Source organism: Fukomys damarensis, unplaced genomic scaffold (assembly GCF_012274545.1).
Source record: "Fukomys damarensis isolate Sample0158 unplaced genomic scaffold, DMR_v1.0_HiC HiC_scaffold_26, whole genome shotgun sequence".
Lineage (NCBI taxonomy): Eukaryota > Metazoa > Chordata > Mammalia > Rodentia > Bathyergidae > Fukomys > Fukomys damarensis.
The window spans coordinates 3,871,645-3,899,134 of NW_022900938.1; the positions used below are offsets into that span (position 1 = coordinate 3,871,645).

Below are 27,490 nucleotides of genomic sequence, written 5' to 3' on the forward strand. Positions count from 1 at the left end.
ATCACAGAAGTATTCACTAGACATGTGTGGAATGGGCGGACAGCGCAGTTAGAATGGCTTGTTAACACGGGCACAGAAAAAGGACTAGGTCATTAGAAGTCTAGTTGGACTCTTTTCAGTAGATCGTGCTGTCTGTTGTAAAAAGAGTAAGTCGTTGCGAGGCCCGTTTAATAAATACTCTATAGTTTAAAATTTGGAGGCTTTACACCAGGCCCTGAGCTAAGTATTTTGTTTGCGTTCTATGATTGTGCTTAAGGTGAGGAAGCAAGCAATGAGAATTCATTCTTAGTTCTTAGCCTGGAGATAATTCATACTCTAACAAATTCTACTCTGAATTCGTGTCACTTCTCTGAATCCCTAGGAGTCTCGTGACCACCTGGACCTGAGTGTCCAGATCTAACCTACATAATGGGAAGGCGAGACGAGTTAGCTTTCCCACTGCCCAGCTGTGGAAGTCAGACAGTGCCCGCTGCTGTGGTGAGGCGTATGGATGATCAGTGCTGCTTCTCCTCCCTGGACATTACGTCACCGGGGAAGTCAGGGTACTTCTCTAAACTCCCTGAGCAGCTTTAGGAACGAGTGTATGTAACCTGCCCCTGAACCAGATCTGCAGGGTCTCACAGTGCGGAATGTAGCACATGTCCCTTCTTTAGATTCAGGCGAGTTGGCTGGTTTCGGTGAGGGCATTTCCTGTGGGAACCGCAGTCCTGAGACTGTGCCCCTTGTCCTCGGGTGATCTGCTCGCCTTGGCCTTCCGCGGTGGCTCCGCAATGGGAGGAAGTGTTTATACAGCCTGAACATTGTAGACCTGAGTGACAGCGCAGGCTGGCAGCTACTTCCTAATGCTGTGTTGTGCGGTGCAGTTTAGCATTGTGTTTTAACAGTTGTGGGTTTTCTTACTGAAACATTGCCTCTGAAAAAAGATAAAGACTGCTGCTTTACCTGTCTTTGCACTTCCCTCAGTGGATTCTGGTTTCATAACTCTTTGACGTCAGCTTTCTGGTTCTCTTTTTTTTTCTTCCCACCACAGCATAATATGATAGCAAGATTGTTTATTCCAAACATGGAGCGGAATGCAAGGGTGCAGAGTGGTTATTTGGGCATCCGTGGGTCAAGTGCCTGCTTTGTCTTTGTCCAAGCTCTCTGCTCCCTGTGTGTACAGCATAGGGCTGGAGGCTGACATGGAAGAGGAAGGGCTTTTCCTCGGAAACAGTGCTGCAGCAGGATCTTAGGCTCCTCCCCGCAGCCCTCAAGACCAGACAGACTTTCCTCACGCTGCCGCTATCCCCTAGCACAGACAGCTTGATAGACAAACTCCAGGAATTTCAGACACTCCCGGGCAGGTACATCTCTAACAGCCTTTCTCAGACTCATGGCCAGTCCTAAACCCTGAGTGAACTCATGGAAACTCATGAGGGCTGAAGCTGTTCTTTTCCATTCTGAAAGCAGAAGAAATCCTGCAAACCCGTCACATCGACTTTTAACAACTTTCGTGTGTGTGCAGATTTCTTATGCTTACAACTTTTATAAACTATAAGCCAAATGATACACAAATTAAGTAAAAACTAAGAAAATTAATCGTATCTGAATTAATACTTAATGTGAGGTCAGTTTGCTTTTCAGAAGCTGAACTACCAGTGGTGAGACCATTGTCAGGGAAAAGGCACCTTTGGGTTTTTGTTTCACTGCTGTTTGATTTGGTTTGTTTTATTTTGCCTCTTGTAGTCTGTCACCTCTTCCAGGGCCCAGTCACAGGTCACCGCTTTCCCTTCTTAACAAGAGCCACATTTGCAGGTACCAATTCCTTGCTTTATTACGCAGTTTATTTGTAGAGTTCCCCAGTGCATGGCGCTGAAGAACTGTACCGTGGAGTCAGCCAGGTGGGTGGCTTCTGCCACCACCTTCCCATTTGCAAACTACTGCGGCACTTTTGTTCCTGGACTAAGCCGGACTCTTTAGACTTCGGCATATTTGGCATAAGTGCATACTTGACTTTTAAAGTCTGTCTCTTCTGTTTTCACTTCTGCCCGGGGCAGCTAACATTACTTCTCTCCCCTTGGTCATTTTCATGATGCAAATTGATATTTCTCCAAGAAAACTGTCTTTCTCGCTCACGAGAGTGTGGATGTGCCGCACACAGGCCCTGTCGGCCCCAGGGCAGGCAGCCTTGCTGTCTTGCCGCCCCTCCAAGTCCTTCCCTGCTCACTGGGTTGCTTGACCACAGCCCTGTAAATGCCGCCTGAACCCCAGTCACGTGGCGGGGTTCAGTCAGGAGTGACAACCATGTCATGCAAAGTACATGTCTGTCACTTCAGCCATTTTGATCATGGCATGAAAACAAAATTTTAAAATCCTTGCGGGATTCAAGATCTTGCCTGCAGATTTCTCATAGACAGGGATGTCAGTTTGAGAAACACTAGCCTGTAGAATATTGGGCAAATATCTGATAACCAGGGAGCAGTTCCTTTTTCATTCTCAGAAGAGATGTGACATTTCTGAGGATTTCAAGACACCAGCCTTCTCTCTTCCTGTGCCTTCATGTGCTCCTGGACCATTGGTAAAGTGAAGTCCTTGTCTCTACATGAAAGGACTGCACAAACACAGTCTAGGCTGGGTGTCAGAAGGCAGTCTAGACAGTTCGGTTCAGTGGGCGGGCCAGTTTCACAGAATACTGGAATTGCCTTTGACTTTCTCTCTTCTACCGTGCGGCCAACTCCTTGATTGGTGATTTTGTCTCAGTCCCTATTGAGTTCCCAGTGTGTGGGACCACGCCTCCCCATAGGAGCTGCTCAGAAAATGCTTGTGGAAAATGAGTGAGTAGTAGTATAAGAAAGTACTCTGTGGTGTGACGTACGCCACACTACATGTCCCAGGGTCTGCCCGTAGCCTGTCGCTGTGATAGATTAGCTGGTGTGGTAGAAGACTCGCCTCAGCGTGCCTTTGGCTCATTCTAGCCTGGAGAATCAGGTCTTCTGCTTCACTGCCTGGCAGGGAGAAGCGGCAGTGACGGAAAGTTTCCCAGCTGGCACAGTTCCTCCGGGCCTCCCCTTCCCTCTGCTGGCCCCATCATCCTTGTGACTCAGTTGGGCTGTGACATTTTTCTTATTCACAGGAAAGCTAGAGGCCACAGTCTGGAACATGCATTTTCAACACATTCATAGATCTCTATCCAGTTAAGGCAGTTAGGACAGTGCTCAGACTGTTCACTTTTTATTTTGTTCTGTTTGCCGGATTTCATTGTGAGGATAAACTAAGAAGATAAACTTTGTTGGAGATAGCTTTTGATTCTACAAGATAACACACCTGTTACTAAACCTTATACAAGTACCTTGGTGAAATAATTGTCCATTTTTCTCTGAGGTAATTTTTTTTTCTAATTTAGCTTTTTAAAGTCAGTATTTATATTTATTATTAAAAATCATTCAGCAGATTACACGCCTTCAGACACATGATCCTTCACTGGAGGAAAGTGTCCTTCCGGTTTCGGCCTGGGTGCTGTGAGAAGGTTCCAGTAAGGTCCTGTTAGTTCCTCCACACCCGTGTCCACCACTCACTGCTTCGTCATGCTTTTAAAGAATATTAATTAGCTCTGGCAGTAAAGGATAGAAAAGAAAGGAGGCCAACATGAAGATTCCATACCTCACGTACTAACGTATTAGTCAAATGATCTAGCTGGAAGAAAGCGAGGACCTAATCTGTATCCTGCCTCATAACTGGCATGGCTAAGAGCGAATCACTTTCTGTGTGTGAGGGATTTTGTTATCTGAGTAAGCAAACCTTGCCTTCTGTCTCACTGCCTTCAAGTCAGTGAGCAATTTCCTAACTTGGAATCAGGAAATCTGAAATGCAGTGGAACTTTATGAAAATCAAGTACAAAATCAAAATGCTCTGTAGATAAGAGCTAAATCTAGATAAAGGTGCAAAGGCTGATTTTCACGTGGAGGCACAGTGATCAGAATAGATTGACCTTGGCACTCAGAGTGAAGTTGTCTATCGTGTTGACATCTGTTCCATCAAATGTAGCGACTTCTGTACTGTAGTTCATGTTGTTATTTTTTCCTCATCTTGTGAAAAGGAATACGGTGTGCTTTGCAATGGTGTAAATGAGAGAAATGGTAACTGAGGGAAAACAACTGGGAAAATTTTTATTAAAAGTGTATCATATGAGAAATTGAAAACGGTAACTCAATGACACAAGAAAACCTGCTGTTATCACTAATTCTATAATAAAATAGTAGGAGCAATAACAACACTACGTTTAATATACGTATGAGACAGGTATACATATGTGTAAATACGTGTACAAGCACAGCTGTGTACGCGATCTGTTCCACCACTGTGTAACTAAGAGTGCTTCTGTTTCTCGCTTGTTTAAAAAGCCATGTGCTTTTATATTGAAGTCATAAGGCATATATACTCTATGCTTCCAATTAGGAACAAGCTCGGCTCACATAACTTAAAGGTAAAACCTTAGGAAAACATCACATCCCTCTACATGCCCTTTCTGGAGGGCAAGGGATGAACCCTGCTATTTATTGATTGATTTTCATTCCTGGGAATCAAACTCAGGGCCTCGTGCTTGAGGAAGGCGCTGCACTGCTGAGTTACATCCCCAGTTGAAACCTGCTTTTCAGAAGGAGAGGGGAGCAGCCTGAAACTGTTGCTTGGGTTCCTGCTCACAGCCGGCCTTAACTCCGGGTGGACCTGGACAGCACTACTGCCCCTCGTAGTACTTAGACAGCAAAATGACAGATGATCAAGTAATCTACTCCCTCGCAATGCTGGAATTGGGGTGTGGATGCTCACCAGTGACCCCTTGAAGGCAGGGACTGAGTCTTGGGTTGTGGATTCCTGGGGTGTCAGAGTGGTTGCCACATCATAGACCCCGAGAACTGCAGGGGCTGTCATGAGCCACGTGTGTGACCACCACATTACTTTCCAAAAGCCCATTGCCTACATTCTTAGCTGTTTCTTTGTCTGAATAGGGAGAAGATCCAATTTATCAGAACGGAAGGGACCCCAGGATTGGTGCGCCTCTCGAGTGATGCAGACCTCGTGATGCTGCTGAGGTAGGTGACTCTGGGACCTGGGGTGATAGCCCGCCATCCTCAGCTACGATGGAGTGTTTTGGAAATCGACATGTCCATGTTGGGAACTTCAAAACGTCTCCTTTGTCTCTAGAGACTTAAGGAAGACTAGGGTGCTGCTTTACTGAGCCTCCTTTCATTTTGCGTCTGTCCCCTGCTGTGAAGGATGTGGTGAGGAGGGACATTTGGAGATGCTGGTGGATGCCCACTCAGAACCAGGTGCTCACAGCTTACCCGCTTGGTGTCAGGAAGAGGTCACATTTGTATTTTCTTTCAATTCTTTTCTCAAAATGAGCTTTGTTTCTTTTTGCTGATTCAAGATATTATTTATTTACTTTGTGGTTTTGAAAATTTAGGCTTGGGAATTCAAGCAGATCAGAAAGTTGAAATTTAGTCTCTGTACTCACTGCCAACTTGATAGCCCTTCATAAAACTGACCAGTTGTATTTTCTTTCTGAAATAGTTAGATTGGGGTTGGTTTTAAATTTTAGAGTTGTGTAGAAGGGAAACTCATGTTCTCAGAAGATTTTCTTATTTTTAATATTATCCCTCAAATGTAGGAAGCCAGAGTAAGAGAATTCTGTGCTCTGCCAGTGGTGGGGACACTGACCCCTGTGGTTGCCATGGAATTGTGGGGACTTCTCCCCGCGCCAGTGAGGCTCTGTTTGGTTCACCCTTGAGTGCTGACAGCCTCGCTCATGTTTCTCATGGAGTTCTCAACCTGGCCATTTCCGGTCCTCCACTCCATGGTTACCATTTTAGTTGCTGTGTTCTGACTACCACTTGATAGTTACCAAATGTAGTTTCCCTTTAGTGTGTAGTTGAAGTGTAACTGGAAGGGACGCGTTTACTCTCTGCACACCATCTGTCACGTGATTCTGAACCGTACCTCTAGGCAGAGGGAGCCGCACACATTCCCCAGCGGCCTGCTGATGCCAAGGGTACTCGCACCCGAGCCTGGCTGGTGATAAAACAGACAAAGTTTTGTTACAAAATTCTGGGTAGGATATGGCTCTTTCATTCTAGAAATCTTAATTTGTTTCATTCAAGCTATGAGTTCTGCTTTTGAAATTAGTAAAAAACAATACCCATGATTATCCTTCAGCTCTCCTTATTGTTATCTTTAGGTGGATTTTCTTAAATATTTTATTACAGTAGACCTTAGAATATTTGTATTTTCATAAACACCACATTATGCTTGAATTTCTGTGTTATGTGGTTGAGTTCAAAAATACCTGGAGCTCTTCTAGGAAGAGCAAGGCCACATTGTCCCCTACTGGGGACTAGGCTTCGGCGGGTCATACAAGACACGTGAGAAATCCACTGATGTGTGGCTCCTCTGTGACTGCCACAGACAGATGGTGTTTGCAGCTCTAGACCCTTCTTTTCACTCGAGTGACCAGATGTACTTCCTGTTTTAATAATAGCGCACAATGACATAATGTGTTACATGTGCCTGTTTAAAAGTAATATTTAATGGCTATTGAAACTATGGGTGTTTTAGTCTTATCTTCAGTTCTTCATTTTTATAGCATTTTGAAATTTAAACCATCTCAGTCAGTGACTCTAAACTTAGTGTTCTTGTGGGGTACAGAGTAAAGTGTAGTAACCATTTCTGGGGTTTGTCTATTTGTCAAAAAGGAAAATCACTCCTGGTGCAAGTGTGCTTTATTGTTAGCAAACCACATGTACATCTAGGATGTTATTTAATCCAAAACAAGCCCCTATAAAGTTATTTTCTAAAATGACTATTATAAACACAAGAACTTTAAATGATCTTGTGTTTTTATTGATTATTCCATGTAAGTAACTCAGTAATTCCAGTCATGTAAAGTAAGTACTTTTCTCAGGTCTCATTTCTTATTGGTTAAATTTGGCAAATTTTTGGTAAAAAATAAATGTATATGATGCAAGATACCACATACAAGGATGAGAGGTGATAAACTGAAAGAACAATATTCATAACACATAAAACAACAGGACGATAGATAAAAGAAAGCCCTTACGTTAGGGTCCTGGGAGTGACAACCGGAGGGACCTGTACTGGCACAGGTCTCATGAAGAGTCCACCTCCTGCCCGTCACAGAAACACCTCATTGACTGCAGCTTGTATTTTGCTTCCTGTCTCCCCAGCTTGTTTGAAGAGGAGATAATGTCATATGTGCCTCCACACGCCTTACTCCACCCCAGCTACTGTCAGTCCCCGCGCGGCTCCCCAGTGTCCTCACCCCAGAACTCGCCAGGTGAGTCCTCTGCTGCCCGGGAGCACCCTGCGGAGGGGGCCCCAGGTGGCCCCGTGTTCCCAGAGACCAGAAGGAACACGGTGCCTCTTCAGGACTGGCAGAGGTGCTCCTCGTGTGGAGGCTTCCGTCCCTTAAACGTGGCTCGTTCCACGGGCCTTGTTTTGGCAAATGATGAACAGACAATAAACGTTAATAGTGGGATGCGCTCAAATACGGAATTTACTTTTCAGGATGTTAGGTAAGACCAAATATATCCTGGAGAATGTTAAGGTACAAAATACTATGTTAGTGTTTTTTGGATTTTAAAAGTTCTAATGGGCAGGCAGGTTAGATAGACAATAAAAATAAATACCATTTGGGCTGGGGATTTAGTTCAGTGGTTCTGGTGCTTGCCTTGCAGGCAAAAGGACCTGAGTTTGATCCCCAATACCCCCCCAAAATAAATAAATAAATATCACTCTCAAGAGATAAAATAGAATTTACCTAAAAGCCATCCAGTGTAATGGACTTGGGTATTTGTCCCTGCAGGGTGAACTAATCAGAAGAGATAAACTAAAATTTTTAAGTTCGACTCTTTTTGAAAGAGGTAAATGTGAATCAGGGACTTGGGCACGTGAGTCAAGGGCAAATGAAGGGGTGGTAGAAAGTGAAGCTTGGAATCGGGCATGGTAATCCCAGCACTCGGAGGCTGAGGCAGGAGGATCGCTGTGAGTTCGAGACCATCCTGGGCTACATAGTGAGTTCCAGGTCAGTCTCAACTACATAGGGAGACCCTGTCTCAAAAAACCAAAAAAATGAAAAAGAGAAAACAGAGCTCGGCAAAGGAGTGTCTTGAGAAGGTAGAGCTGACACTGACAGGGCGCCAACTGTTTACTTTTGTTAAAGTCTAACAGCTACCAGAGTGAAATCCAACTTCAGATGTGGCCCTGGAGGCTGCTCCGGTTCTTTGGTATGTGACATGTGTCTTCATACGCTGCTGTGTTAACAAAACGGCACCCCACGTGAACACCCAAACAGGAACAGGTCTCTTAGCCTGTTCATAGAGCACAGATTTATGGGGCATCCACCCACGACCCAAGCACTGGGCTCAACCTGGCAGTGGAGACGAGGGGCACCACCTTTGCCTCTAAAGCTCGTGGTGGGACAGTGAGTCAGCGCTGTGGGAACATGGGTGTGGGAACGGTTCTTCCTCAGGCTGGGCCAGGGTGCTTGGGAGGCTCACTCCTTGGCCCTGTGACACTTCGATGAAAGGCTGGACTGAGGCTGGTGGCAGAGAAGGAGCCGGGAGGAAACTCCAAGAATTCCCGGGAAGTGGTACACCGGGACCTTGCACCCTGTGGGGAAGAGATGAGGCGCCGTCACGGCTGCACCATGAGGCAGACGTTCGTGCCTTCCCAGGAGAGGAGCGTGGCTGGCTTAGAGGAGGGGAGGAGCCTGCATTGAGAAATCTTCGGGCAGTCATTTGTCCAAAAACAACTGGAAAGACATTCACAGAGGGCCGGAGAGGCGGACAGCTAGGAAGTTAGGGCCCAAGTGGCCATGGAAGCTCAGATGAGGGGAGTGAAGAGTACAGAGTGTTGAAGGTGTGGGCTGAGGTGGAGGAGCGAGAGAGGAGGAGAGCCGAGGACTCGGAGGAGGAGGAGAGTCTTTTCTGGGGAGCCAGGCCCAGAAGAGTGTGTGGCTCCAGACCCAGGTGCTCACGGGTCTGGGAAGGGTGGAGCCTGAAGAGAGGCCGTCGGCTGTGAAGATTGCGAAGTCATAAATCGCCTTTGCCGGATGGAGTGGGGGCAGCAGCGATGGTGGTGACCAGTTAGTGAGTGACGGGGGGGGGTGTGAAGCCATGGCAGGGTGCTCGTCAGGAAATGTCGGGGGAGGCAAACGCAGGGCTGGATGGCAGCCTGAAGGACAGCGTGAGGCCTGTGTCCGCGGAGGGCATGGGGTGGCCTCTTCCTCCACCTCTGGGTCCTCTCCTTGCAGAAGATCTTTTATCCTTTTTCCTGTTAGCTATCTTTTTATTTTTTATTTATACTTTGAGTTTCTCATCAAGAGAGACCGTGTGATATTTAGCCTTGTGTGTCTGATTTTTTTCATTATGAGCTCAAGGTGCATCTGTTTTCCCACACGACCTACGCTTATCCTCTATGGCAGAGTGGTATTATTGCACTGTGTAAATACCACAATTTTCCTTATCCACTGGTGTGTGGGTGGACATAGGGGCTGCTTCCAAGATGTAGCTTCCAAGATTACAAGTTGTGCGTGTATAACATGGGTGTGTGTGTGTCACAGTGATCCGACGTCTCTCACCCTCCTGGGAAGATACCCAGAAGAGGGACAGAGCCAAGTGTCACTGCTTGTGACGGCTGGTGCTGTGCTTTGCAAGCCTTTCCCACGGCCTTTCTCCAGAAGCTGCCCTCGAAGCCCGGCTGGACATTCCTGAAATTGTGCAGATGTTCTAAAGGCTGACCGAGCTCCCGACTGTGTTGGGAGTCACAAGCGCACCTGAGTAATCCACGGGGTACTAAGGTGCATTCGGGGAACCTAGATTTCCGAGACACATGTGATCCAAGCATAGCTAAGTTGTGATAGTGTCTGTGGTGGTCTTTTCGGGGAGAATCACCCCCATATTTCTGGAGCTGGGCACAGCTGTCACTCAGGCCCATGGTAAAGGACAGGACTCACCAGCCTCCTCGGCCCATTGAGGAATCTTTTGTTTCCTTAAATAAAACAGCTTCCTTGTCTACCAGGAATTCCTGAAGGTTTTATAGAAGCCACATTTCAAACAGATTTTTTATAAAGTGATCCGATCCTTTTTCTTGTGACTACAATTTCCCCCTTGTTAGCGGTGTGAGAATAGTACTGTGAAGATGGTGACAGCGTGAGTGTGGAAGACCCGCATTGAGAATGCCCAGGAGCCTGGTACGCTTTCCAGGCTTCTCGCCACTCCGAGCACATTTCCTTGCCTTTCAAGTACAGAGGAGAGGGCCCTCTGGAAACTGACTCACCGCTTTCTGTAGCTGCTAAAGTGCTCACCTCAAATTTCTCAAAATCCTGGAATGCAGTGGCTTATTTTTCTAGCGCCATTGTCATGCCAGTCCCAGCCTCAGTTACGCCGCATGGTTCATTGTGTTAAGGAGTGGACCTAGATGTTTATTGAAGCTGCATGTGTCCAGGAATTTAAATTCAGCAACGCCTAATTTGTCTAATACTTTTGGGTATGTGTGGTCCACTGTGAATTCTCCAGGTGACCAAAGCTGTGACTTTAACTCCGTAAGAATTTGTTTAACCCACTATGGGCTGAAACTCTGCAGATACGTCATGTTTCTCCTTGTGTACACAGCAGTGAGGATGTTTTGTGGCTGGGGGAAATCATCGTGCTGATGGAGTAGGTGCAGGGCTGCCGTACATAACTAGAGCTGGGCCCGCTGTAAGCTGAGGTCAGCGCCAGGCCCCACTCCAGCCAGAGAAGGGAGGAGACGCCAGAGGGGCGGAGGTCATGTGGTCCGGTGGGAAGATCCTCCTGACAGAGCCCTGCTGGCAGCGGGGTGTGCGATTCCTGGACGGATCTGCTTTGTGCCTCGCTCTCCACTCCACCCAGAGTCTTCGCATCTCGGCTGCACGTCTGACCTCACCCCATTCTGTCTTGCATGTTTGTAGCAGCACAATTCTTAAGAACTAAATGAGGGATGAAGCAGCCTATCGAGGGATAAAGAAAATGTGGTACATACGTGCAGTGGGGCCCTGCTGTCGTAGTGAACCGAGGCATCCGTAGGAACGTGGGTGCACCCCGAGACCGTGATGTTAAGTGAAAAAAGTGCACGAGATTAAATGTTGCGTGGTTTCTCTAATATGAGACACCCACAGTAAAAATAAAGAACAGAATAACAAAATAGATAGTAGGACGTAGGGAGACAGGTCTTTCCCAGTGGGAAAGGGCATCAAGAGACGGAGGTAGACGGGGAGGGAGACCGGGTGAGGACCGGCGTTAGGGTGTGTTATGGAAGCACTCCGAGCTGCAGACCTGCACTATGAAGAAGTGAAGATGGGGAGCGTTGGGCAGGGGCTGTGACTGCTCAGTGCTGACGCGCGTGAAGGGTTTGTCACAGCAGAGTCAGTACCAAAGGCCTCGCGCATGGGTCCCTGTGTCTGCAGGGCCTCCACGCTAACGCCCTTCGTGGAGCGTGGGACGGAGGCGGGCTTGTTTTCTTGTGCGCAGGGATGGGATGCGCTGTGGTGTTTCCTGCACCCTCTCCGATGTCTTCATTCAGGCTGCCCTACCCCGTGCTGCTCCTTCCAGCCCCCAGGTGTTAGGGCCGTGCCCCCGCTAGGTCTCGGGATTTTCATTGTACCCCTTCTTTCCTTTCATCGTCTCCATCAGCAACTGTGCCCTTGGAAGCTGACCCTGGCTGCGCTCTGGGCCGTTGGGCCACGGTCTGCAGTTTCCCTGGCCGGAGCAGGATAGCTTCACTGCGCCACTCTGGAGGCCACACTGCCCAGGTCCAGGAGCACAGCAGCCTGGGGCTCTTGGAGTTCACAGCCTTGTGCAAGCATTGTCTTTCCAGTAGGCAGGAAGCACTCCCCTGTATGGGCCCCAGACGGACGCTGCCAGCACGTTTTATTGGTTCCATTTGATCTTCCTTCCTGGGAAGAAATAGTAGTTCTCAGCCGGGGGTTCTCACTGGGATCCCCTGAAAGCAGTAGGGAGCGCTTCTGCCTGGGGGCCGCCTGGATTCGGTTGAGAGTGACTTCCTGCGCGACTCCAGTACGCAGGCTAGGAGCCTCTTATGTTGTCAGACGTGATAGGCTGAGTTTACTGGTTTTCTTTATGCTGAAACTCTCGGCCCTTTGGTTAAAGGACTTGGTTAAAAGCGTGGTGTATGGCTGGAATCCAGCTCTCAGGGAGGCTGAGGTGGGAGGAGCTTATTCCAGCTCAGCCTGGGCAACTTAGCCACTTAGTGACACCCTGTCTCAAAATTTTTAAAAAGGAGGCTTGACTGAAGCTCAGCACAGAGGCCCTGGGTTTGATTCTAGTACCTGCTCCCCTGCACATACGCAGAATTGTAACTACAAACAGACCTCTGGACATATCATTGGTCAGGCAGAGCCAGTCATGTACAGATCCACTCCTAAAACCCCAGCGCGGTTCCCTGGGTGTTTCACGTCCACCTCTCTGCAGGCAGCAGTAGCATGTGTAACTGTGCAGGGCTTTTTATGCCACGGACATAAATGTGCTGTGGTCCCCAGCTCAGAAGGCCCACAGCCCCTCTGCCCCGTGTGCCGGCCCCGCTTCCCACGGCGCCTTCGCCTCAGACCCTCAGCTCCCGAACCTCCTGTCACTGCCAAATGACACGGACAGGAGACGGCCTCTCCTCTTGGCTGTGGAGAGATGGTGGTGGTGGCGATGGTGATGGCGATGCTGTTGGTGACGGTGATGTGATAATGGCGGTGATGGTGACAGTGATGGTGGTGGTGGTGATGGTGATGGCGATGGTAACAGCCTCTTCTAGACTTACGAGGATTTCTCCAGATCCCCAGTGTACGGTGCAGCATCCCTCCTGTATAGCAAGCACGTAGCAAACAACAGCGCCTGGTATGGCTCCTGAACCACAGTACCCTCAGAGCTCCTGTTCCCCTCCACACTTGTCTCTGTGCCCCTCGGTGTGTCCCGCTGTGTGTGGGCCTCTGGGTCTCCACGTTCCCGGCTGGGCCGGCTCCTCTGTCACAGCAGCTCCTTGCTGCGCCTCCACCCTCCCACCTCTGCCCCTCTTCCTACTCTCAATCTGCCTGATGCATTTGGCAAATGATTTCTCCAATAAAAGCCCCTTGTGTGCCGCTGTGGCGCTCAGGAACTGCCCTCCTGCTCCGGCCCTTCTGGGCCGTTTAGCTTCCCACTGACCCCCAGGAGAGTAGGGTCTCGAGCCTCTCTGAGGCACAAGGTGTGCTCGTCCCTGCCTGCAGCCCTGCCTGCCCCATGCACAGGATCCTGTCCGCTTGCACAGTCAGCTCCCTGGAAGCCTCTGTCCTAGGCTTCCCTGCCTTGTGCTGTGTCTGACTCTTGCTCCTCCTTTCTGGCATCACAGTGACTTCTCTGTGTCACCGGTGTTCAGTGCAGATACCTGGGGATCCCGGGGTCAGCCCGGCTGCCCATCTCCCCAGCGGACACAAGCCAGTTTGAGATTTTGGATAATTTGCAAGAGAAAAACATAAATACTTGAAATATTGTATAATTGTTAAATGCTGGGAGTGACTTTAATTTTTTTTAGAACATGTAGGACAGACAAAATAAGATCTCCAGGACGGGGTATAGCCCCAGAGATGTACTTCATCTTCCCTGCTTTAGGGTTTGATATCATCGTGTTTAGGATTTAGTTCCTCTCCACTTGTGTACTATGCTTTATTTCTGTCTCCCCAGCCAAAATGCCCTTGTCAGCAGCTCCACCTGGTTCATTTTGAGTATCTGTTGTTGAACCTAGCACAGTAGCAGCCCTGAATAATAACCCTGATCCAGTTCATTTGTGAAATAACCTGTTCATGAACTGCATGGTGTGCGATGGGCAAGAGCACACAGGCTGTGTTTTGTCATTGTTCTCATTCCATTGGGAAATATTTAGTGGAAGCCTCTAGGATTTTTGTTATGCCTCTGGGTTCCGTTCCATATTCACCATCAGTTTAATATCCCAGCTTGCTGCTTGGCCACGTTGTGACACAAAGCCAGATTTTTCTGTGGAAAGAGGAAGAAATTGTGTCACTTTGACATTTTATTAATAGCACTGGGCTGTGGAGCGACATAAATATCTTCAGATAATCTGTAACTGGTGCATTGCGAATGTGATAAATACTAGTGTTATTCTTTACATAAGCAGGTGATGTTCCTTCTGCAGTTATGTTTGAATTCAGCTTTTTATATTATGATTATTTGACAGAGTTGGAAGTATACATAATTGTGTGTCTGAAATAATTCTTAGTTACAATGCATATCCAAAAGAAGTGTGTGTGAGGCTTTTGGGTGAGGAATTTGGGGCAAATGATGCGAACTCACTGTACCTGTCTCTGTACCAGTACTTTCACTCTGTTACTTCTGCCTAACTGTCATGATCTCGTTTCAGCACAGGCAGAGACAGTTCATGCTAACAGCTACCATTACACACGCGGAACTCTGCTCGACTCAGGCGTGTTGGGACTGAAAAGGGGACGTATTCCAGAAACTCAGGTGTCCTCGTAACCATTCAGACAAGATCTTTATTTTCAGCCAAAAAGCAACAAAGATGACTTCTCTTAAGACCCCGGCTAAGCTTGCCTGTGTCTGCCCACTGGCAGAGGGGTTGATGAGGAGCCTGAGTATTGAAAGTCTGGTTTTCTTGTTAACCACGGTGGTGGGATGATCGCAGGGCCATCACCCACCCAGGCTGTCCTGTGTCGCTGTCTGCTACAGGTACTCAGCGTGCCAATGCCCGGGCTCCGGCCCCTTACAAGCGAGACTTTGAAGCCAAACTAAGGAACTTTTACAGGAAGTTAGAGACTAAAGGATACGGACAAGGCCCGGGGAAATTAAAGTAAGTCAAACATGATATGAACCATGTAATTTGTGATGGTGAAGCTGGGCATTTAGGAAACTGAGTGTGATTTGGGACCACAAGCATTTTAGTAGGTGTGATTCTCCAGGCATTTATAAGTGACCAGATCATGTGAAACACAGTTCTGGAATTAATCTCATTTAAGCTTAAGGTTTTAAACCAAGCAGTGATTCCATGTGAAAATAGAGGCAGAACAAAAGCTGATTTCTTTCCTTGTCCTGCAGAGGTTTATGTCTTGGCTTATGGGACATTGCTTAGATATAAAGGAGTAGTGATCAGGCTGGGGATTTAGCTCTGTGGTGCCATACCTGCCTTGCAAGCACAGCGTCCTGAGTTCATTCCCCACTACCAGAAAAAAGGATTTGTTCGCATTTCCTACTTCCTCTCCTCGGGTCCCAGCCACACCCCCACCAGAGCTCATTATGCCACCTGACCAAGGAGGGAGAGTCACCCCCAGAAAGCCACTGTGAGCCTGGCTTCAGCCCCTCCTCCTGTCCCGTCCACTGCCTGCAAGGGGCGCCCTGGTGTCCATAAAAGGGAAACTTAAGTTGTTGTCACTTGTCGATTATTTGGCCAGAAGCATTGTTCATTTTTACCTGTCTTTTAGAGAATTTCAAGATGCACTTAACTTAAAATTAAGTTAAGCACAACTCTGCAGGGTTTTGTTTGTTTGTCTTATTTTTTGCTTTGAGAATACGTTTTTCTTCTTGCCCTCCCTCCTGGTTCTCAGTCTCCTGGGTACTTAGTAATTGAAATCCTTGTCTAGGTGCAGTCAGGATTAAAGCATTATGTCATAGGGCTGTTTTCCCTTCAGTAAACAGAAGTTGTGGGGTGTGTGTGAGTGTGTGTGTGTGCATGTGTGTTATGGTTTTGCCTTCTCGGATAATTGATTTGGCCACTTGGAAAGCACTTGGTGTTTCTCGGGTGGGGTGCTCTGTTTACCCGAGACGCTTACGTAACTGGCTAATGCTGTTGAAAGTTGAAGACCAATGTGTGCTTCACTGCAGACAGCTACGGTGTTAGGTAACTTCACTTCTCACCTAGTTAATTGCTGTAAATAGACATTAAATGGCAGGTGCCGTGTTCTAGAGAGACAAGGATCAGGAAATAATCTGTTTTTCAAATTATCTCTGTATGGACAGATTAATTATCCGAAGAGATCATTTGCTAGAAGATGCTTTTAATCAGATTATGGGCTACTCCAGAAAAGACCTGCAGAGGAACAAGCTGTATGTCACCTTCGTTGGAGAGGAAGGGTGAGTAGAACAGAGAAGTGGCTAGGGACCAAGGCTGCGGCCATGGGCGGATGTTTCTTCACAGCACTGCGGTTGCCTGAAACAGGAAACCCTTCTGGCAGGAAGTGCTGTTCTCATAAGCTTCAACGTGTTGGCTTTTTTTTTTTTTCTTGGTAAGGCTTCCTCTGGTTTTTAAATCATTTGACATAGAGAATTGGGTTAAAACTCATACCTATAGATCGTTTTTGGAGGGCAGAAGTCTCATTTGATTTCTTCTCTCCAAATTTCTCTTAAAGGAAAAAGAAAGTGGGGCTTCAAGGGTCAAAATCAAGGCGTTGCATTCAAACATCTGTGGTCTCCTTGCTGTCCGAGCATTGAGTAGAACACAGGTCACCTGTTCTAGAAGTCCCATCTCAGAAATGACTTAGGCTTCTGCTGTTGTTCTACCAGGAAACTCCCACAGCAGTGGCTCTGGGCGCTGGCCTTTATTTCTCCCCCTAGTGCTTCTCTTGCCTTGGAAGGCAGCACAGGTGCCAAGTGGACAGCTACCAACAGCTTCCTACCAGCAACCAGCATGGCTGCCCTTCCTGACTCTCCCGGGTGTGCATCTCTGGGAAGGGTTAAGAAACGAAGGGGCACCAACTCCCACACAGTCTGTTGTGCCCAGGTAGACAGTGAGGCTGGTATAGGTCCCCTCACACTGATAGCTCCCGTCTGTTCTGGCCACCACCCTCTCTGGTGCCCATCTCAGTACCTTCTTCATAACCTGCTGCTAAGACACAGAAGTTAAAAAATGCCCTCTGAGTCATCTGAATTCTGGGTGTGCTCTCTGATTTTGTTGCTTAGGATCATTTGAGGGCCGCTTGTGTCCAGGAATAAGAAGATTATAGAATCTTAGTCCTAACATCCAGCCAACAGAACCAACCATTCAGTATATGGCTATGGCTTTTAGACTTCAAAGTATGAACTGGGAAGAGCAAAATCAGACCCAACCCCAGGCCTGTTGTCTTTTCAACTAGGACTCCTGGGCCAGCCGTGAGAACGAAGCCCAAGTCCGGAGCTATGGTCTCTCTGGAGTTTTTCTTGTCCCGCTGGACCATCTGACCATCCCAGCAAGTGACTGATAATTGTCTCCCAGCCATGAATAGAGTAAAATATTACACGAGGTGACAGAGTTTTGGCAGAAGCCTGCCTAACTGAGCCTTTTGCTGCCCATGTGCATAAATGGACTTGTGGCTGGGAGTGGCTTGAAGGGGCAGGTGCACTGTGGGAAATCAAGGCAGATGTTGTCCGCCTCACGCAGGTGTGCCCGGGACTCCCGGTATTTCCTTGCAGAACCAGTCTGGTGTGATGAGGATGTTTCCCTCCTCCAGGACTCCAGCTGCCTCCTTCATTGTTGGACCTTGGGGTGTTTTTTGGTTTCTTGTACATTGTTTTCTTGAAACAGTCATGTTATGTTGCCCTGGCTGGCCTTGAACTCCTGGGCTCAAGTGATCCTCCTGCCTCGGTCTCCTCAGGAACCGAAACCACAGATATGCGTGACCAGGCCCAGCCCAATTTGCTGAGAGCTCAGAGGCAGGGGGAAGAGTCTCTGAGCACAATCCTTAACGTTCTGCATGGAGCACATGCTTAGGAGGCCTGATCATCCCATTGCGGACTCCCAAGGTCTGGACTGAGGAGATCCGTTCCCAGGAAGGGCTGGGGCTAGGTAGAACTGGTTCCTCGGAGTTTGATTCCCTCTGATATTCAGAACTTCCGCCCCCCCACGCACTGCCTGTGGCCCTCAGGGAAAACCAGGGAGAGGATGTTTAGGTGTGGCCTTGGTTATCTTCCTCTGTTCCCTCTGAGTGGTTTATTGAGGCTGGATTTCTGGACGTGGATTAGTCATTGCAGCACGATATATGCAGATTATTAGATAGTGACATTATATTGATGTTGAGGCACTGAGAATACATTGACTGCCTAGAAAGATCACAACAGTACTGTTGCTGAAAAGTAGGAACCTTATAACTACATAAAATTAAGATTTCGAAGCCTTTCCACCCTTTCAAGCACATTGACTCTATCATGTGACACAATCATAATATTTCTTTCTGGATTATACCCAGATCTTTTTATTGAACTATAAAAATGGAAGTTTTCTGTTATGTTCCCTTCCCCAACTTTCATGCCCACAAAATGTGTCATTTAATGAATTCTTCATGTCTTGGTCTAGTAGTAGGTATTTAAGTACATAGGTGTCCAGTGCTCAAAACTTGATTTCTAATGAATGAAAAGCGCCAGGGATGGACAGATGGCTACTTTTAGGGCCAGGGCAGGGAATAAATAGAACACAGCCCAAAACACATCATAGCACCTGCCAGAAAGTACAGAGGCTCTCAGGAAGCCCACAGTGATGGAGGCTGTCAGAAGTCACAGTAGCCACCTGGAAGCACCCAGTGACCAAGCCAGGATCATCTGAGAAGCAAAACAAATAAAGTGGTGTTGGATTTTAACCCAAAGTGTGAAGTACATATCTATGCTAATTAAATGCATGAATGAATACATAAATAAATGGAAAAGTATTTTAAGTCCACTGTGCAGAATAGTTCCCAAAACACTCAGTTTAACTTCCTACTTCTTAAGTGTGGGTTGTGCATAGTGACTTTCTTCCAAATAGTAAAGTATAGAAAAGGGAGGAAACAGGGAAGTTTACAGTAGAGAAAGCTAGCAAGTGCTGCCTCAGTCAGGCGATCAGGGTTAGCATCAGTAGTCATCTTGATAGAATATGCCCTTCACCTTACAGATGAAAACATCACTTACCTCCGTGGTCTTCTCCCCAGACCGCATCGCCTCAGTCCGGCCATGAAGGAAACATCAGATAAGTCCCAGCTGGGCATTGTGGGAGATACCTCACCAGTACTCTAAATCTGTCAAGGTCATCAAAACCAGAGGCCTCTGGGAACTGACAGTCAAGAAGAGCCATGATAATTATGTGTAATATCCTGGGTGGGACTGTGGAACAGAAAAGGGGTACTAGGTGAAAGTTAAGGAAAGCTGGGTAAGTATTACTGCTTTCATTATACTAATGGATCAGTATTGGTTCATTAATTATGGTACCACTTTTTCCCACTGTGCAGTATGGCAATCATTGAAGGGATAAGTTTTACTAAAGTTTAGCCATGAGAGGACTAAACACGAGGAAGCTGGAGCCCAGAGTCTCAAATCCACCTCCATGAGAATAGGGTTTAGGGGTATTTGTGTGGTCAAGAACAAGGTGATCTGAAATAAGGGGAGAGGAAATCACAGGCAGGGAAAGGTCAAGTTAGCAGTCTGTCTGCAAGTGTTCAGTCCAACTTCATGGCTCTTCAGAGGCCCATGCTCAGAAAATGGCGGCTTCAGCGCCATCTGAGGGTGGATCTTGGCTCTCTGAGGTCACCGGGTCAGCCATGGGATACCTGCACAGGTCCCAGGGAAGTGTCAGTTTGAGATGGACAAAAGTGGCCTCCAGATTCCTGAAAAACAACTTGGGTGACTGTGCCTGCCTACCTCAGAGGTGTTACCTACAGCAAAGCCACTGGGAGTATACCGCTCAGCTCCCTGACTTCTAAAGTCAGTGCGTGTCTCTAAACGGGAAGCTAGAGGCTTTATCCCAGGTTTTAAATGATAACAAAAGATCTAATGTGAGATGTTAAGAAGAAAGCTGAGTCTAGGGTGTACAAGAACTCTCTATACTATCTTTGCAGCTTTTTTGTAAATTGAAACTATCCTAAAATAAAGTTTATTGAAAGAAAATATATGTTCAAATAGGGAGATTTAAAGAGTGTTTCCTGGAGAGATGTTTCTTACTGCCCAGGGACAACTCAAGGATAACTTTTGGTTATGTATAAACCTCTGTCATTGCTCGAGGTGAGGAGAGTTAATTCTGTGGGAAGTACAAACCACTGGGGATATTGATGTGAGAGGAATATTATCTCATGGGGCTAGAGATTCGCTGCCTGCCTCACAAGTGTAAGGACCCAAGTTCAATCCCTGGTACCAAAAAAAAAAAAAGACTACCAGCTTTACATTATCTATGAGGGATTAATGCTTTGTAATTTGTATTGACATCCTCTCAGTGACAGGTGTTCTGTCGTCACACTGTAGGACTTCCTTTACAGTAAATTAGCTGAAGCATAAGGAAAGGGGGATTTATTTGGACAAATGATGCATTTATTTGCCCTCCAAAACTTCAAATCTGCTTAAGCTATTTCTTTGCATAATTAAATTGTGATGCATAGAATGTTCTTGAAATAAAAAAAGAATTGGGAATTTTTAGTCAGAAATTTACAGGATGGCTGCAGATTGTTATTGGACTTGCCTATTTTCAATTACAAAAACATGAAACTTATCCGGGAGTCTTGAATGTAAGTGTGTAGTCCTCTTTGACAGCTGTTATTTCTCACTGAAATCATATTTTGTGTTACGCTTGGCATGACACAGAGTAGATGGTTTTTACACCCTATCTTGTGATCAGTGGTTTAATTTGGTTAGAGCTGGGAGTTTTGTTCTAGTTGTTAAGTCATTAAAATTTCCACCCAAGTATATTTTTTTATCTTGCTTTGGTGGGGAGCAGTCGATAAAGTGACTGGAAACTGAGTCATGGAGAGTGAATGTTTTGAGAAACTGCACAAAAGGCTAGCCTTTTCTGGTGGGCTTCAGTCTGCTTGGAAGTTGCTTCTCTAAGGCAGGGAGCAATAAAATACATACTATGTATTCTCCTATGTTGTTATTTTTGTTAATTAAGAGTCCTAGCTATGAAAGCTGTGTGATGTCCAGTTAGCTAGGTAGGCCTCCAGGGTCATTAACTTCTTAGACTCAGAACCGTAGAGAAATCATGGCCTAGCTAAAGGGAGGATGTTTACGCTGGTTCTGCCTCTTCTCTCCCTGGACCCCCTGTAAAAGCTATCTTTATTGAGGGAAGAAAGAGCTCATTCTGCAAAAGGTCCCATCAATATGACATCAGTCACCTGTAATGAGCCCCAGGTAGACTATCGAGGAGATGTGTGCAGGCTGTGTGGGGTGGGGCTGAGACTTCCCTGTCATCTTCCTGCCAGCTCCTCATGCAGCTCTCTTCTGAGAAGGGCAAGTGAAAACAACCGGGGCTGAGACCTGGAGCAGTTTACTGCTTCCTGGCTGCTGACAGACCCGCTGTCCTCACGGGTGACTGTGGACAGCCCCTCTAGAAGTCGGTGGGGTCCTGAGCTTGACCATGGACTTCTCAGAAATATGCAAAGCTCCCAGTTAAACTTAGGGTGCTTCTTGTTTCCTAACAAAAAGAGACCTTCGGAGGCTGGCCTCATAACCCATGCTTTGCTAAACACGAGTGCTTCTGTTTAGGCTTGGGGCTGGGAGCACCAAGAGCCGCTTTGCTTATCACATCAGAATCCCTTACTCACGGCCAGGCCTCCCTGAGTGGCTGGGGAGAATGCCTTGCTGCTGTTAACACCTGCGGGAGAGCCCGAAGGTATGGAGGGTGCGTGGGCCTGAGCCAGGCGCAGGAAATGAGGGTGTGCCTTCCTGCCACTGTAGTCTTCCTACACTGTAGGGTCTGCTTCCATTGGGTCCTTTGTTTTCAGCCATTCTTAGCCATAAATGAGGAACAGGAGAGACAGTAAAAATTCTTAACAAATACTCATTGCTGCTGACAACACAGGGAGGGGCAGGTGCCAGCCTAGCAGTGTGCTGCTGTGTACGATGCTGTGTCCACACTTGGAGTCCCCAGCTGTCTACGCATCCTCAGAACCGCCCTCCACGCAGCTGTCCTGTGGCTGCACCCGCTGTCCAGAGTTTCTGCATGTCCGTGCCAAGCCTTTAGATGTGGAACCAACCAAACTGGCAAAGCAGGAATGAAACAAACAATCCGTGTGGTGTGAGTCATATTAACTATTTATATGGAGGAGGTTGTAAGACATCGCAGGAGCCACATGCTAGGAGTGCTCTGCTGTGACGTGTTTTATTAAATCTGCTAGACTCAGGATGCAGACATTGGAACCGTGATCATATTGCACACCCGCGCTCCCATAGGCGGTCCTCATTGTCAGATCACGGTCTGAAGATGGCCTCAGTGTTAGGGTGGCTCCTTCCACACGTCTAGAGTTAAAACGGCAGATGCAGTCCTGGCCAGTTTAAGATCCACTTCCTCCTGGAGGAGCCGTTGGCTTTGTTCTCTCTGGGGGGAGGGTACTTTGATTTTAACTCCTCGGAGAAAATTTGTCTTATCATGAGCCATACTCATCCATTTTCCTGGAAAAAGAACTGCTGTGGGAGGTCTTTGTGTTTTAATGAAGTGTACCATGTGTTGCCCAGCGAACTTCTCCTGTGCTATTTCTGATGGTGTTTCCATGTGGAGCTGTTGCCTGTCCCCGAGCCGCTGTGTGGCCTCACAGCGAACTCATCCAGTTTGTTCACTCTGCTAGATGCTGAGTAGTCTCGTGTACAAGGCTGGTTTCCTCTGGAGCAGCAGGGAGCCCCGCTCCTGGATGGGGCCTCAGGATTGGAGGCAGGCACAGAAGAGGGTTCTGGTGATGTTCTCTGCTCAGTGCCGTGAGATTCAAACCCTCAGAGCTCAAACTCAAAGAAAGCCTGGCTTTTTCAACCCAAGTCGGTCAAGCATATTTAGCTTACATTGTCTGTGAGGAAACAGCTGCTCTTTCAGTGGCCTGTGTCCCTGCAGTGTGGAGGCCTTCAGTGTGCCTGCGAGCCCAGCCCCAAAGGGACACAGAAGACTGCAGGGCACGTCACTAAGGGAGAGGCTTTACAGTGAGCCGGATTGTTACATCAAGTGCATTGAGGATGTAGTTCAGTGGTATCACACCTGCCTCACAAGTGCAAGATCCTGAGTTCAATCCCTGGTAGCTCCCACTAAAAAATTAATTTTGCTGGGTGTGGTGGCACACGCCTGTCATCCCAGTACTGGGGAGGCTGAGGCAGGAGGATCTCTGTGAGTTCAAGACCAGCCTGGGCTACATAGTGAGTTCTAGGTTACTCTCAACTACATAGCGAGACCCTGTCTCTAAAAACCAAAAAAAAAAAAAAAAAAAAAAGAAGTGCATTGGGCTGGAGATTTAGCTCAGTGGTTTAGGCACCTGCCTTGCAAGGGCCCGAGTCAGTCCCTGGTACCAAAACAAAAAAAATCATAAAGTAGCGTTTCCCCTCCTTCTTCTGTCAGTCTCTGTTAGCATGTGTTTGCAGTCCACATTCAGTATGTTCATCGTGCGGTATGGCCACACACATCCCTCCTCCTCCCTCTGCCTTTGCTCCCCTCCCTCCTGTTGCCCCATCCAGCATCTCCTGTCCCTGTTTTGGGCTCTGCCCTCCTCGCGTTCTCTGAGGCCCCTTCCACCTCTGCCACCATGGCGGGAAGACAGGCAGTGACAGCACATGGCAGGGGACAGCTGTGCCCAGTAAAACCCTGTTTACCAAGCAGGGGCGGGGCGTGTTGGCCTGCAGGTCGCAGTTTGCCAACTGTGCCATGTGAACAGTATAGTTTTAGTCCTGACAAACTTTTAGAGTTTACCGAGGGACTGGTTGGGCAGAGCCACAGGCAGCAACCTCAGGTCGGACTCAGTCGTCTCCCTGAGTGGTGTCGTACAGCTCGGGCTTCATGTACAGCACAGGGGCCGGCCAGACTGACAGCTGAGGGCCACAAGACCGAGTGATGTGGTAGGGCGTGCACGGGCCTGGGCTTGGCTGGTCCCTTACCGAAGAGCTGTGAGGAGCCCTGCCTGCGAGCAGCACAGGGCGAGGGTCTGAGGCCGGAGCTCAAGCCCCGGAGTGAGTCGGCTCCCTGACTTGCGCGGGGAGAGCAGTGTGCAGGACCCGAGTTTCACCCTGTGCTCTCTGCCGAGGAGGTCAGGTGGCTGGGGCTGGGCTGGCCTGGCCTGAGATGCCCAGGGGCCCGGGTCCCTGCCCTGCCTGCCACAGCTGGACAGCAGCAGAGAGCCCAGGCTGGGTCAGGGCCACAGCCAGGGTTCCTCTGTAAGCTGGCTGCCCACAGTTGTCCTGTCTTGAAGATCTAGAGAAGGTGCCCGATACGGCACTGGCGCTCAGGTGGGTGCTGTTGGAAGAAGGGTTCCGAGTATGCGAGGCATGCACAGGTGGGAGGCCAGCCCAGTGGGAGGAGCTGGGCCGCACTGGACGGCAATCTGTGTCCACGCAGGCCAGGTGGCGCAGAGCGCTGAGTGCTCCCTGACGTGCAGGTTTCCTGGCAGTGCGGCCTGAGCCCCAGTGCGCCGGTGGGGTGCACGGCTTCCTTCGCCACGAGGACTGTGGTGGTAGCGCGTGTGCATTTCCCCGCGTGTGTCGTAGAAGAAACAGCAGGCACATTAAAACTCCCATCGGTATTGTGTAAGACAAGGTTACAAAGGAAGCAAATCTGGAGTTGGCCTGATGAAAGACACCAAGTACGTAACAGCGTGTGTGTTCGGGTGTGGCAGACCCAAAGTGTTATGTGCACAGTGGACATCTGGACTGTGTGAATTCAGTTCCATTCTCAAGGAAGCAAGCAGATAAAGGCCATTTTTGTTTTTCTTACTGGTCCCAGCTCTCTTCTGCCTATAGTAGGATCCTTTTCAACATCACAGAATCACTGCAGAAGATATGATGATTTTTTCATTTACAAATACAGTAATGCCCATGGAATAAACAGAGAGAGGGGAGAGGGAGAGAGAGACTTTCACAGTCCTTACTCCGACTTACATTTGCTTTCACTTTCCCACAGCTTCCATCTTTGAATCTCTATACTCCTATCATAGGGTAGATGCACTTCATAGTTTCCATTTTAAATTTAGCACATCCGATTGCTTGGTTGCAAACTGCTCTTTACTGCAGTGTGTGCTCTCAGCGTTGTTGGCTGCTTGTCACTCCTCCGACGTAACACCCTCTTCCCTTACTTCTGCTTCACTTTGACCCTGAAGTCCTCATAATTTACAGTGCAGTTCAGGAGCTAGGCCTCCAGCCTCTTCCCAAAGTACCTTCCTTAGAAAACCGGCCGCACCCTCACCCTCCTAGTCTGTAATTTTCTGTGGTGTTTCATAATGCAAAATTTTCACTTGGATCCTGTCCTTATGCATTTTGCTCTGATCTCCAGGGTGGGGGCCTTGACTCCATCGTCTCCTCTCTCCAGTGCATGGAAGTTTATCCCTTTGTCCTTCAGAAAGGCCCCAGAAACCCAAAGGAGACGCTGCATCCTGCAGCTGGATGCAGCAGATTCTGGCTGGCCTCCAGTGGGAACCCTCTTTCCCCATAACCTCACTTCCCATATTTAAAAGATTTATCTTTGTGTATGTTCATTCAGATTGCTATTTGCCTATCTTGTGCATTTTCTGATGTACAGTTTAGCTCTGCATGCGCTGCACGGTAATGTCCAGGTCACTGTGTTGGCACAAGGCACGTAAAATTGGGAATTTATTCAGTTTGTCTTGTGCAGCCCTGATGTATAAACAGTTCTCTTGTAATGAGCATTCTATAGAAAGATGGGCTCAGGAGAAAATATTCCTAATACCTTGGAAAGAAATAAAAGCTGAGTATTATTTTATGTTTTGTTTTTCTAACAGGCTGGATTACAGTGGGCCTTCCAGAGAGTTTTTCTTCCTGGTATCCAGAGAGCTCTTTAACCCTTACTATGGCTTATTTGAATATTCAGCCAACGACACATACACAGTACAGATAAGCCCCATGTCTGCTTTTGTAGACAATCACCATGAATGGTAAGAATTCCCCCCAACATTTGTCTTCGGTTGATTTTCTGTGATATTTGTTTGCTTGTTTTTAATAGGAGCACACATTTAATATTAGAAAATCATTAACTAAACACCTCATTTGACTGTAATTTTTGTTGTCTAGTTGAAATACACAGGCAGTCTCCAGGCTATAGACACTGTCTCCATGTATAGAGAATGTTACAGGAGATCAGTTTTAACTGAGTTGAGTAGAAGTCAAAAACTTCTCCCAAGCTATAGATGATTTTAGGTTCCTGGAAAGACCCCTAAACCCCTCTATGCACCTGTAGGTGTCTGAGCGCTGGGTAGGGAAGAGGACAGTGCCTGGTCTGGGGTTCTGGCGGCTTTTCTGGTGGCCCTTGGAGAAGTGGTTGGCCCTGGGATGGGAAGGAGATGGCGTTGCGGGGGCAGGGTCGGTGACCCGGAAGACTGGTGATCGAGGACACAACTCCATCAGCATGTTCCTGTTCATTTTCACTGATTGCTGCAGGGAAAGAACATGCCCAGGACTCCTCTAGAAAACTTCCTGGGTCACGAGGCCAACATGGGCGGGTGGAGGGAGGAGCTCTGAGGATTTGACCTTCCAGCCAGCTTCCGGTTAGCTGCAGTTCGGAGTCCTCCATTTGTGCTGATAGAAGTGGGAACAGAGAGGAACAAAGCGCTGGACACAAAAATTACAAACGGACAGTATGAGTCCCAGTGTGTAAACTTCTGGAAGGCATCCACCTTGAAAGAGCTAGAGACTTGCCCTCTTTGTAGAGAAAGCCAGTGCATCCGCATCTGAGGCAGCACATCCAGTCAGAACAGACCTCAGAGAAAGTCTCTGAGTTGATTCAGAATAGAATTGGACTTTGACATTTTGGAGAATAGAATGCCCCATGAGGAAACTCCCCCGGTGTCCACATGCACGATTCTTGCCTGGTGATGTTGGGTTTGAGTGAGAACCGGGACAGAAACTTCCTCAGTCTGAAACGGGGTTTTTCTCAAAAGGGGATCTGCTTGTCCTAGAGAAGCCCAGCCAGTACTCGCAGCACATGCAGACTAGAAGGGCGACGCCCTCCCTGTCAGTGTCTGTGAAGGGGTGGGGACCTGTCACCGAAATGCTCGCAGGTCTGTGTCGTCACAGCGAGTGCCAGGGGTGACAGGGACACAGGTGGAGGGCGGACCTGCATCCCATCAGCAGACAGCTCTCAGCAAGCGGGTGTGGGTCGTTGGCTAATGAGGCACAACCTTCAGTGCCCACGAACGTGCACAGACTCGTCAGCAGTTACTGTTGGACAAACAGATGCTTAGAGCTGGAGCCTTTCTAGAAAGCAAACAGAACCGTTCGGAAGCTGCTCTGACATGTGCGCTCTCTGGTGTTTTTCTTTCGTAGGTTCCGGTTCAGTGGTAGGATCCTTGGTCTCGCACTAATACACCAGTATTTGTTGGATGCCTTCTTCACACGGCCCTTTTATAAGGCTCTTCTCAGAATGTAAGAATATTTTTGTTGCTCTTGTACTTAACATGTGAACATGCATTGTTTACGCTGGGCATGGTGACACCTGTATTTGGCTGATGCAGGAGGATTCAAGTTCAAGCCCAGACTGGACAATTTAGCGATTTAGGGAGAGC

The 27,490-nt window shown here is 47.9% G+C and overlaps 1 protein-coding gene across 1 annotated transcript in view; it reads left to right on the forward strand.

Moving 5' to 3' along the window:
- Hecw2 (HECT, C2 and WW domain containing E3 ubiquitin protein ligase 2) overlaps positions 1-27,490 on the forward strand; it is a 320,103-nt gene that overhangs the window by 269,665 nt on the left and 22,948 nt on the right. The window contains exons 18-23 of the mRNA XM_010631993.1: positions 4,986-5,069; positions 7,221-7,330; positions 14,760-14,880; positions 16,044-16,157; positions 25,712-25,864; positions 27,252-27,350. Coding sequence (XP_010630295.1) covers positions 4,986-5,069; positions 7,221-7,330; positions 14,760-14,880; positions 16,044-16,157; positions 25,712-25,864; positions 27,252-27,350 — 681 coding nt within the window. The remainder of the gene's footprint in view (positions 1-4,985; positions 5,070-7,220; positions 7,331-14,759; positions 14,881-16,043; positions 16,158-25,711; positions 25,865-27,251; positions 27,351-27,490) is intronic.